Source organism: Dreissena polymorpha, chromosome 8 (assembly GCF_020536995.1).
Source record: "Dreissena polymorpha isolate Duluth1 chromosome 8, UMN_Dpol_1.0, whole genome shotgun sequence".
Taxonomy (NCBI): Eukaryota; Metazoa; Mollusca; class Bivalvia; order Myida; family Dreissenidae; genus Dreissena; species Dreissena polymorpha.
This window is the reverse complement of record NC_068362.1, coordinates 19941399-19954653: the sequence shown is the minus strand read 5'-3', so window position 1 is coordinate 19954653 and position 13255 is coordinate 19941399. Positions and strand designations below refer to the sequence as shown.

The window sequence follows — 13255 nt, the reverse complement described above, 5'->3', positions numbered from 1 at the left end:
GAACTTTTTGTGATCACCTTTTGTCTGTCGTGAATGTGCATCGTGGTGCTTTAACATTTGCCTTGTTTACACTCTAGAGCCACATTTATTGTCCAATCTTCATGAAATTTGGTCAGAAGATTTGTGCCAAGAATATCTTGGACGAGTTTAAAAATGGTTCTGGTTGCTTGAAAAACATGGCCACCAGGGGATTGGGAATTTTTCCTTATAGTAAAACCTTTTTAATAATTTAGAGGCCACAATTATTGTCTGATTTTTTTGAAACTTGGTCAGAAGGATTTTCTTAATTATATCTTGGACAAAATTTAAAATGGTTCCGGTAGGTTTGAAAAACATGGCCACCAGGGTAGCTTGGCATTTTTCATTACATGGCAATAGTAAAAACTTGTTAACACCCTAAAAGTCACATTTATTGTTTAATCTTCATGAAAATTGGTCAGAACATTTGTTCAAATGGTATCTTGGATGAGATCGAAAATAGTTTTTATCTGCTGAAAACATGACCCCCAGGGGGGGGGGGCATTTTTAGCTCATCTATTTTTTGAAAAAAAAAAAGAGATATTGTCAAGATCTTGGCGTCAGCGTCCAGTTAAGTTTTGCGTTAAGTATCAATGCTATTGCATTCAAACTTAGTACACTTACTTACTATCATGAGGGGACTGGGCAGGCAAAGTAAGATAACTCTGGCTTGCATTTTGACAAAATTATGTGTCCTTTTTATACTTTTTATCAAGGCTATTGCTTTTAAACTTCAAATACTTTTATGCTATCATAAGGGTACTATACCTGGCAAGTTGAATTTTACCTTGACCTTTGAATGACCTTGACTCAATATCAAATTATTAAATTTTGCTAAAATTGCCATAACTTCTTTATTTATGATTAGATTCCATTGATACTTTGACAAAACAAGTCTTACCTGACATACCACAATAGACTCCACCCAAACCATCCCCTACGTCCCCCCCCCCCCGAATCCCCCCCCATCCCCCCCCCATCCCCCCCCATTTGTTTGTTTTTTTTTAAATTAAAGACCATATAATAAATGACCACCACACCCTCACACTATAGGGTGGCATATAGCAGTTGTACTGTCCGTCAGTATGTCAGTCAGTCTGTTCGTCTGTCCGAAAAAAACTTTAACATTGGCCATAACTTTTTCACTTTTGAAGATAGCAACTTGATATTTGGCATGCATTTGTATCTCATGGAGCTGCACCTTTTGAGTGGTGAAAGTTTAAGGTCATGGTCATCCTTCAAGGTCAAATGTCAAATTTATGGTGTCTGTCCGTCCGAAAACTTTAACATTGGCCATAACTTTTTCAATATTGAAGATAGCAACTTGATATTTGGCATGCATGTGTATCTCATGGAGCTGAACATTTTGAGTGGTGAAAGGTGAAGGTAAAGGTCATACTTCAAGGTCAAATGTCAAATATATGGTGTCTGTCCGTCCGAAAACTTTAACATTGGCCATAACTTTTTTTAAATTGAAGATAGCAACTTGATATTTGGCATGCATGTGTATCTCATGAAGCTGCACATTTTGAGTGGTGGAAGTTCAAGGTCAAGGTCATCCTTCAAGGTAAAAAAAAAAAAAATCAAAGTGGCATTCTCATGAAGCTGAGCATTTTGAGTGGTGGAAGTTCAAGGTCATGGTCATCCTTCAAGGTCAAGGTCATCCGTCAAGGTCAAAGGTAAAAAAATAATTCAAAGCAGCATTCTCATGAAGCTGCACATATTGAGTGGTGGATGTTCAAGGTCATTCTTCAAGGTCAAGGTCATCTATCAAGGTCAAAGGTAAAAAAAAATATTTCAAAGCGGCGTTATCATGAAGCTACACATTTTCAGTGGTGGAAGTTCAAGGTCAAGGTCATCCTTCAAGGTCAAAGGTCAAAAAAAATATTTAAAAATTAAAAGCGGCGTTAACATGAAGTTGCACATTTTGAGTGGTGGAAGTTCAAGGCCAAGGTCATCCTTCAAGGTCAAGGTCATCCTTCAAGGTCAAAGGTCAAACAAAAAATAATATAAAATTGCAAAGCGGCGTTTTCATGAAGCTGCACATTTTGAGTTAAGGAAGTTCCAAGGTCAAGGTCATTCTTCAAGGTCATCCTTCAATGTCAAAGGTCAACAAAAATATATTTTTAAGCGGCGTTCTCATGAAGCTGCACTTTTTGAGTGGCGGAAGTTCAAGGTCAAGGTCATCCTTCAAGATCAAAGGTAAATAAAAAATCAAAATCAAAGCGGCGCAATAGGGGGCATTGTGTTTCTGACAAACACATCTCTTGTTTTTTTCAAACATGGTTAAAAAACACAAATATTTATTTTTATTATTTTATTTTTGAAATACTGTCCAACCATCCCACCCAAGAATCCCCCCCCCCCCCCAAAAAAAAAAAGATAATGTAATAAATGACCACACCCCCACACTATACACCCCTTTCCACTCCACCCCTCCCTCCTTTGTGATTGAAATTGAGATAGGTCCCTACACTTTTTAGAAGAAAAATAGATGAGCGGTCTGCACCCGCAAGGCGGTGCTCTTGTTCTTTACATGGCGTAAGTAAAACCTGATTAATGCTCTAGAGACCACATGTATTGTCAAATCATCATGAAACTTGGTCAGAAGATTTGTCCCAAGGCTATCTTGGACAAGTTTGTAATTGAAAAACATGGCTGCCATGGGCATTTTTCCTTTTATGGCTAAAGTTAAAACTTGTTAACACTTTAAAAGTCACATTTATTGTCCAATCATCATGAAATTTGGTCAGAAGATTTTTTGATTGTTTTTATGATATCTTTAATGAGTTAGAAATAGTTCCAGTCTGTAGAAAAACATGGCCGCCAGTGGGCGGGGAAGTTATCCTTAGATTGCTAAAGTCAAACCTTGTACACAGTCTTTAGCACTCTAAAAGTTTCATGTATAGTTGACTCTTTGTGAAACTTGGTACGAATATATGTTCTAATGATATCTTGGGCTGCAAAGAACAGGTCATTTCCTTTGTATCTCAGGTGAGCGACTTTAGGCCTTTTAGGCCATCCTGTATAATCAAAGCACTGCATTATTAAAATTTCAAAGATAAGTTCAAACCTATTTAAAGGTCGTGTAAGCTTACCAGGGGAATGGTCATTTTCAAGGTAAAGTTACCACATCCATGAAATTGTGCATCTCTAAGCATGTCTATTCTGTGGAAAGTATGGGAACCTGTTTTTCTCCTGACAGACTCCAATATACTTTTCTATGGTGGTTGCAAAGGTGTTTTTTGCAAAAAGCCTATGCTTTACCTTTGTGTGATCAAGGGCAAAATACTTATAATTAGCATAATCTTTAAATGATCCCAATAAAGTTTATACTTTTGAAATAATTACACTTTTTAATATAATAATAAGGTATTATGTTTAAGGAAAATGTCAGATCGCATGATCTGTATGTAATGTAACCTGTATGTAAAATATTACAGATGCATATTTTTGGTGGTCTCTTACTTGTTAATTTGAACAAGCCGAGAGCTATTCTACTGAAAATATGTTAGACATTTAATGTTTGTTTTGTATATTTTCATATTTGTTTGTCACCATTAAATATTTTGGATTGTTTTGTTGGGGATGGCATTCAATTCAATGAATCAATTTCATATAAAACTGATTTGATAATTAAACAAATATATGTCACCATTTAAGATTAAACTCATGATATATACAAACAGGGCTCAAAAGCTGATATAATATTGATCACTGTGCATCTTAAATGTAGATTATGTGAATTGTTGGTTACCAAAACAAATTTTGCTAATAAATTACAATTTATAATGAGAAATGTCATAATGATCATATTGATTGGGTTCTTTTGATTTATCAAGGCAAGGGCAGTCCCATTTTGTACAGTTTCCTTGAGATGTATGTGATTGTCTTTGGAATCTTGGTCCTTAAAGTTCAAATAGTATTTTTTGTAAATTGTAATGCAAATTCACTTTAATAATAATAGACTTATGTATAACAAAATATAGGGAAAAATGAAACCCTCATAATGAAGTAATTTATTTTTTATATGCTATCCTTAGGTTTTCAGAAAACAAAAGAACATTCCAAATTGTGCTTAAAGTATTGATAGTTTTATCATATTACTTGATCAATATGTGAAATCTTGTGATTGTGTTATTGTAAAATTATTAGATATTCCTACAAGCTGTTTTTTCACAGATCCTCCCTGTTCAATGTTGCTCTTCCTCCACAAGAATAAAACTTCTCTCTTAAACTAAGTATGTCTGTCATTCTCTCCAAAACTTTAACCTTGGTTAAAGTTTTATAACTTTTGCAATATTGAACATACCAACTTGATTATTTACCATGCATGTATATCTCATGGATCTGCTAATTTTGAGTGATGAAAAGTCAAGGTCAAGGTCATCCTTCAAGGTCAAAGGTCAAATATCATTGTATTTATCTTTCCTTAAACTTAAATCGTTGTTAAAGTTTTATCAAAACTTTTTTGATATTGAACACAGCAACTTCATATTTTGCATGCATGTGTATCTCGGGGAGCTTCACATTTTTAGTGGTGAAAGGTCAAGGTCATCCTTCAAGGTCTAAGGTTAAAAAATAAAAAAAATAATCTTTATTTCTCCATTCAATCTCTTACTTACTTCTCGTGGAGCTGCACATTTTGAGTGGTGAAAGGTCAACATTCAAGGTCAAAGGTCAAAATATAAAAAACTTAAATTTTCATTACTTTTTTAATATTGAACACAGCAACTTAATATTTGGCATACATGTGTATCTCGTGGAGCTGCACATTTGAGTGGTGAAAGGTTAAGGTCAAGGTCATCCTTCAAGGTCAAAGGTAAAAAAATTAAATAATTCATTTCTCTATTCAATCTCTTACTTACTTCTCGTGGAGCTGCACATTTTGAGTGGTGAACGGTCAAGGTCAACCTTCAAGGTTAAAGGTCAAAAAAAAAAAACATAAATTTTCATAACTTTTTATGCCCCCGGATCGAATGATCGGGGGCATATTGTTTTTGGCCTGTCTGTCATTCTGTCCCAAAACTTTAACCTTACAGTAAAGTTTTGCAATAACTTTTGAAATATTGAACATAGCAACTTGATATTTGGCATGCATGTGTACAGGTATCTCATTCTGTCATTCTGTCCCAAAACTTTAACCTTACAGTCAGAGCTACAGATAAGCTTTTTAGGGTAATTGGGTAATACCCTTCAAAATAAGAATGAATTGGGTAATGGAAAACGTGATTGGGTATCCAAAAGTATGATACCTGCTCATATAAAAAATAATTGGGTATTTGTACCAAAATAAACAAGTGAATTGGGTAATTGCATTAAAACATGAATTTAGCTTCTCAAAACCTTACCTTCATAAAGTCACTGTTATGTATTCAATTGCAGTAAAGGTTGTTCCATCTTTCTGCTACCAGATTCAACAATCTGAAGCCAATGGAATTTCTCAACCCACTCATCCAATGTGTTTCTAATTGTTTTTGTTCCAATATGGGCCAGTACTTTCGTTTTGGAAACATAACACACCCCATCTAAGGGGGCTGGAATGGTGTTTGGATAGTATAATATAGTGTATTTTGACCGAAAATGCCCAAAACCAAAATTAAATATAATAATAGTAACACGGGTTTCAACCCATTTGTTTTATTTTCTGGCAGCCATCAATCAGAGTCTGGTTGCATTGCCAAAATATAATACAAATAAACCGCTTTGGCATTTAGATGTAGCTAACACATAGCTCTATCAATAAACAATAACAACTTTTAGCACAAGGCACTGAAAATCTTATTTTGGAGAACTAGGGTTAGGGTAAGGGTTACTATTATTATATTAAAAATTATTTTTTGGCATTTTCGGTCTTAACACACGTTATTATACTATCCCAACACCGTTCCAGCCCCCTGTTCATCCCATCAACAAGTTCATCTAAAATACTTCCGCAGATGTCCACGGAACAAAACATGGAGTTAATAATGTCATTAACTATGTCCTTTGCAATTGTTTTAGATTTAGATTTATTTAACACGACAAAGAAATCTATACTTTTTTTTTGTATTTTTTGCGGAACTTTTCGTCTGCCTCGAGACGCCATTTTGTTTGACTCGCATGTGTTATCATCTAAACGATTGGTAAATACGTTACCAGATAAAACAATCGCTTGTCGATTAAGACTCAAGTCAAAACAGCCAAAACAAAACGGGATTTTTCATTACGCATAGAAGGTATCGGCGATTTGTTTTGCGTACCGGTACGCACAGATTTTGAAAAAAATTGCGTATCCAGCTATTTTTGATTGCGTAATTACGTAAATACGTAGCTTGTCTGTAGCTCTGCTTACAGTAAAGTTTTGCAATAACTTTTGAAATATTGAACATAGCAACTTGATATTTGGCATGCATGTGTACAGGTATCTCATTCTGTCATTCTGTCCCTAAACTTTAACCTTACAGTCAGAGCTACAGATAAGCTTTTTAGGGTAATTGGGTAATACCCTTCAAAATAAGAATGAATTGGGTAATGGAAAACGTGATTGGGTATCCAAAAGTATGATACCTGCTCATATAAAAAAATAATTGGGTATTTGTACTAAAATAAACAAGTGAATTGGGTAATTGCATTAAAACATGAATTTCGTTTCTCAAAACCTTACCTACATAAAGTCACTGTTATGTATTCAATTGCAGTAAAGGTTGTTAAATCTTTCTGCTACAAGATTCAACAATCTGAAGCCAATTGAATTTCTCAACCCACTCATCCAATGTGTTTCTAATTGTTTTTGTTCCAATATGGGCCAGTACTTTCGTTTTGGAAACATAACACACCCCATCTAAGGGGGCTGGAATGGTGTTTGAATAGTGTAATATAGTGTATTTTGACCGAAAATGCCCAAAACCAAAATTAAATATAATAATAGTAACACGGGTTTCAATCCATTTGTTTTATTTTCTGACAGCCATCAATCAGAGTCCGGTTGCAATGCCAAAATATAATACAAATAAACCGCTTTGGCATTTAGACGTAGCTAAGACATAGCTATATCAATAAACAATAACAACTTTTAGCACAAGGCACTGAAAATCTTATTTTGGAGAACTAGGGTTAGGGTTAGGGTTACTATTATTATGCCCCCCTTCGAAGAAGAGGGGGTATATTGCTTTGCTCATGTCGGTCTGTCGGTCGGTCGGTCTGTCCGTCCACCAGGTGGTTGTCAGACGATAACTCAAGAACGCTAGGGCCTAGGAGCATGAACCTTCATGGGTACATTGATCATGACTCGCAGATGACCCCTATTGATTTTGAGGTCACTAGGTCAAAGGTCAAGGTCACGATGACCAGAAATAGTAAAATGGTTTTTGAATGATAACTCAAGAATGCATATGCCTAGGATCATGAAACTTCATGGGTAGATTGATCATGACTTGCAGATGACCCCTATTAATTTTGAGGTCACTAGGTCAAAGGTCAAGGTCACGGTGACCCAAAATAGTTAAATGGTTTCCGGATGATAACTCAAGAACGCATACGCCTAGGATCATGAAACTTCATGGGTAGATTGATCATGACTCGCAGATGACCCCTATTGATTTGTAGGTAACTAGGTCAAAGGTCAAGGTCACGGTGACCCGAAATAGTAAAATGATTTTCGGATGATAACTCAAGAACGCTTTTGCCTAGGATCATGACACTTCATAGGTACATTGATCGTGACCCAGAGATGACCCCTATTGATTTTCAGGTCACTAGGTCAAAGGTCAAGGTCACAGTGACAAAAATCGTATTCACACAATGGCTGCCACTACAACGGACAGCCCATATGGGGGCATGCATGTTTTACAAACTAGCCCTTGTTATATTAAAAATTATTTTTTGGCATTTTCGGTCTTAACACACGTTATTATACTATCCCAACACCCTTCCAGCCCCCTGTTCATCCCATCAACAAGTTCATCTAAAATACGCAGATGTCCATGGAACAAAACATGGAGTTAATAATGTCATTAACTATGTCCTTTGCAATTGTTTTAGATTTAGATTTATTTAACACGACAAAGGAATCTATAAGTTTTTTTGTATTTTTTGCGGAACTTTTCGTTTGCCTCGAGACGCCATTTTGTTTGACTCGCATGTGTTATCATCTAAACGATTGGTAAATACGTTACCAGATAAAACAAGCGCTTGTCAATTAAGACTCGAGTCAAAACGGCCAAAACAAAACGGGATTTTTCATTACGCATAGAAGGCGGCTCGAATTGGGTATCGGCGATTTGTTTTGCGTACCGGTACGCACAGATTTTGAAAAAAATTGCGTATCCAGCTATTTTTGATTGCGTATTTACGCAAATACGTAGCTTATCTGTAGCTCTGCTTACAGTAAAGTTTTGCAATAACTTTTGAATATTGAACATAGCAACTTGATATTTGGCATGCATGTGTACCTCATGGAGCTGCACATTTTGAGTGGTGAAAGGTCAAGGTCATCCTTCAAGGGCAAAGGTAAAAAAAAGCGGCGCATTATGGGGGCATTGTGTTTCTGACAAACACAACTGTTGTTATTTTCATAACATTAATTAATTATGCCCAAACTTAATTTTAGACTTCAATCACAAACTATACAGCCTGACTCCTTGATTACAAATGTTCTCAATCACAAATCAAGCCTCATTTTTACATTTTGATGATTGAGAATTTCTGAGAATTGATGTTCCATGGTTTTAAGGTTTGATGAAGACTTTGTGAATTGATGGGACAAGATCTAAATAACATTTTCAGTCCTACACTTTTTCATTATTCTTTTTGTTTTTGCATTTTTCTGTATCATTGCACGTTTAGGAAGGGTCACCCGAACAAGGGCAAAGATCAACCGCAGGAGGTCAGAATCTGGGACAGGTAATGACTGTCTAAATTTTGCACTGTACAGTAAACCTTCAAATAGTCATGTATTGTTTTCTTTGTAGTTTCAATAAAATATGCACTGTTGCGGGACCAATCTTAAAATGCCCGATTACACACGTGAGCCATCTGAACCCTCTTGTTGTAATAAATTTACACAACAATGACTGTCCTCCAAACACTCCTTCATATGTTCAGTGGCATTTAGTGCATGCATCCTTGTATGATGGATTGATCTCTTGTTTCTTTAATTAATTGTCTCATCCCCTTTTTTGTTTCTAAAAATTTGCTGGTAACATTCCATGATATGTGATGTCTATGTGACATTTAGCATGTCAATAAAATATAAGTAGAAAAAAAAAGAACAATCTTTATTGGCTGACTGATTAATTTCAAATTTTATAAATTAAACAGGGTTAAAATGATGTTCTGAAAAAGTTTAACATATTGTCAATAGCATGTTTATTTTCAATATTTTGTTGGTTTTTATTTCACAACCATATTCCTATGAAGTTTAAACCTTAAAAATGTTTTTATATTGATTGCAAACGTTGCCAGTCACATAATTAAATATTTTGTTTTCCAAGAAAAACAAGAAATACATTCAGACCAGAATTATTGTAACATACAGATATAGAAAATGTAAAAAAAACACTAATTTATCATTCTTCTATATAAATATACAATAAGCAGTAATTAAGGAACAACCAGGAATAATGACTCTACATGTATAAGAGTCAATTGTTGCTTGTATGGTTAATTATTGCGTGTTGACATGAAAACATTAAACCATAAAACATTTCTATGGCGAAAGTGCTTGATATAGATCAAGTTTAAAGTCGAGTTACTGATTGCAGAGGGATGGGGCAGGCAAGAGGAAGCAGGCGGTTGGTCGCAGCCTTACGCCGGATTCTCGATTGATGTTGGATAAGGTACTGCGGGCTGGCTTGGGTGTTTAAATTGTTTTAATATGGTGTCTGTGTTTAATGATAAACCATGTATAATTTTTTTCGTGTCCTTTATTTGTTTACTTTTGGATATGATTAAAATTGATGAAGTCCCAGTCCACTAACATTATTAAAAAAAAAATTAAGCAGAAATTGTTTCTAAAGGACATCTTAATGACCAAAGAAAAAAATCTTAAAAATCAGACTGATAATAATAATGTTGACTATAAGTCATAGTGTTTCTAAACATGCATTAGCATTTAGTGCTTCTAGACTCAAATTAACAAAGAACTCTTCATACCAAGCTTATGATTATCTATACATGTACATTCTTTAAAAAATCTTTTTAAACAGTTATTAAGAATGGTTAAATTTAGTAAGTTTGTGTTTAATCCATTAAAAGTACTTGTTGTGCATTGAAATATGTATTTCAGTACCAATAAATAAATAGTATATTGGAAATTAAGATTGAAATCTTAGGATCTTTGCCAAATAGGACAAATAAGATACCAAAGCAAATGGTATGTGCATGCTACATGTGTGCTATTTTCCATTTCAATTCACCTGTAACCAAATCCAATCAATGCCACACAGATGTTTGCATTGCCAGTACAGGCAATTAATGGCAGCGGAGCCAATAATGCCATCTGTTGAGGGTTTGATTTATTCATAACAAAGTTAATTCTTTCCTGTAAATGTCTATGCAGTAGACTGTTTTATTGATTTCTGTGGAAAGATTAAATTTTATGGTTGAAACCCTGAACATGATATGGGTGCTTATTAGTATCAAGCGCTCTTAATCAATTTCCTAAGTGTGTTCACCTATTTTCTCTTTATATAAAAAAGTTTAATAAAAAAAGAAAAAAAACAGTTTAATGCAATGAAAAATACTGCCTGAAGTGCAGTAAATTTCATGAACATTTTATGAAAAAATTATGTAAAATAGTGACCACTTAGCAAATTTACAGTGTTGCTTGTTTCTCATTATGTTTAACTGTTCAATAATGAGACTTGATAAACATATCCATTAATAAATACCAGTAAACTGATGTACCTTAGCTCTTTTGGAGATGTTTTCCTCAATTTCAGTACAGCTATGGCCCTTGTTACATTTAAGAAAGGAAAACATTTTTTGGCTGCTGTTGTTTGTATACATTGGAAAGCTAGTGTGAAGAAATGTTATCGACAAATTGACCTGCATGTGAACTTGTGCATTTTCATTTCAGCTTGGATCAGTTGTTCCAATTTCAGCCGAGTTACAGAGCTTATTACCCAACAATAAGTTTAATGGTAGCATTTAGTTGCCATTTATATCAAATTATATATATATATATATATATTTTACTCATTAGATTTATTATTTAAGCACGATTTGCAAGGAGAGACAAATCAATGACAATACTGATCAAGACTCTGGGGCATATTCAGTTCTCCATGTCCCATATTTATTTTGAGCATAAAAACTTTATAGGTACAAGTTAAGTAGTACTTTTACACCATGTGATGAATTCTGTCAGCTTAAAAAGTTGCACTTTATTAAAAAAAATAGCTCCATTTATACTTTGATTAACTGATATTCAAAAAAATGTCCTCCAATATAGTAAAACCAAAATAATCAAATAATGTCATCAAAGCATCGTAACATCATATCAGCTGGGTCAAGCGCAAATAGGTCTTATGCCCTGCCATATGTGGTCAGTGTAGATCCTCACCCGCCTGCGCAGTTTGCTCAGGAGGTGCCCTGTATGCTCTAAAGACGCTAACACATTTAATATGCAATCATAACTTATTTTGTCCATAACTGTCTTGTTCTTGAAAAAGGCCATAAACTGTAATTTTTGTCTGTTTGACAGAAGGATCGTTAATGTGCATTTTTTACATATTTGTTATTGTATTTTGTCCAGGAGGTGACGGAGAGCCAAAACAGGAAGCTGCAGACAGAAGTGTCCACCCTTCAAACAGAAAACAAGCTTCTCAAAGAGAAATATAACAGAGCACAAGGTACTGTGAAATGAGGTGGGTTCTGGGAAATCTGGGCTTAATACATTTGTGTAAAGTATTGTCCCAGGTAAGCCTGTGAAGTCTGTTCAGGCAAATCAGGGACAACTCTTAATGCTTACCTGGATTATTGTTTAAAGGGTTCTTCTTTCAATTAAAGCCCAAAGTGATGTCCCTGATGCATGTAGTCCACACAGGCTAATCTGGGATGAAGCTTGATACACATGCATTAAACCCAGTTTTCCCAGAACAAGGCTAAAATAATGATAAAAATCAAGATTGAGTGGGAAACTGTTTTAACTGCTGTGAAATTGGATTTACAACAGTTTCCTGCTTGACTTTTAATGACCTCAATTTTCCTCCCTCCCAGTGATTAAGCATAAGAAACCGTAAAATCATGTTAAAGACTGCATGTGAATGTGTAGTATCTCATACAGAAATGAATAGCCAATATATCAGTTTTTACCTCAATGCTCACAATAATGCTTGACTAGACACCATTTTGACACAATCTTCCTCACTGAGAATGAATATTGAAACTCTGAGTAATTAGAACTGACTCTGTTGATGTTCACTCCTCACACATTCAACATTTGTGTAATTTCTTTGGAACGATTATGAAATTAATAATTTAAGCTGCTTTCATGCTTTTTCTTGCATAGCTTGTTGAAGTGTAAGAAACAACTGCAGCTGTGATTGTAAATTATCAGTCATATTTCATTATGTACACACTACCTCTGTTAGAAGCTCACCTGAGCACAACCTGCTCATGGTAAGTTTTTGTGATCGCCTTCTTTTTGTTGTGCCTCATAAACATTTACCTTGTGAACACTCTAAAGGCCACATTTATTGTCTGATCTTCATGTAACTTAGTCAGATTTTTTTCCCAAATTATGATAAATTGTCTAACATGAAAACTGCTCAAATTGTCTAACATGAAAACTGCTCACGTGAAGTCAAAACTAGGTCAAGGTCAAGAAAAAGCTTGTAAAGAAGTTACATTTGGGCCTTGCTCTGTGGAAAAAGGAGTTTATGCATATGCCTAAAGTGTCGTTCCAGATTAGCATGTGCAGTCTGCACAGGCTTATCAGGGATGACTCTTTCCGCTTAAAAAAAATATTTCAAGAAAGTATCTTCTTAGCAAAAAGCAAGTTTAGGCGGAAAGTGTCATTCCTGATTAGCCTGTGCGGCTTCTCTGGGACGACACTTTAGGCACATGCATTAAACCCCCTTTTCACACAGCACAGCCCATTTATAGTCCAATCTTCATGAAAATTGGTCACCATATTTGATCTTATAATATCTTATATGGTTATAGTTAAAACTTGTAAACACTATAAGTTACCAATTATTGCCAAATCTTCATTAAACTTGTTATGAATATTTTATTCTAATTATACAACATC

The 13255-nt window shown here is 34.9% G+C and overlaps 1 protein-coding gene across 4 annotated transcripts in view; it reads left to right on the top strand.

Moving 5' to 3' along the window:
• Positions 1–13255, top strand: part of LOC127841237 (golgin subfamily A member 4-like) — a 108141-nt gene that overhangs the window by 26968 nt on the left and 67918 nt on the right. For all 4 annotated transcript variants that reach the window (XM_052369895.1, XM_052369894.1, XM_052369896.1 and 1 more), the window contains exons 5-7: positions 8845–8901; positions 9762–9836; positions 11756–11852. In XM_052369895.1, coding sequence (XP_052225855.1) covers positions 8845–8901; positions 9762–9836; positions 11756–11852 — 229 coding nt within the window. The remainder of the gene's footprint in view (positions 1–8844; positions 8902–9761; positions 9837–11755; positions 11853–13255) is intronic.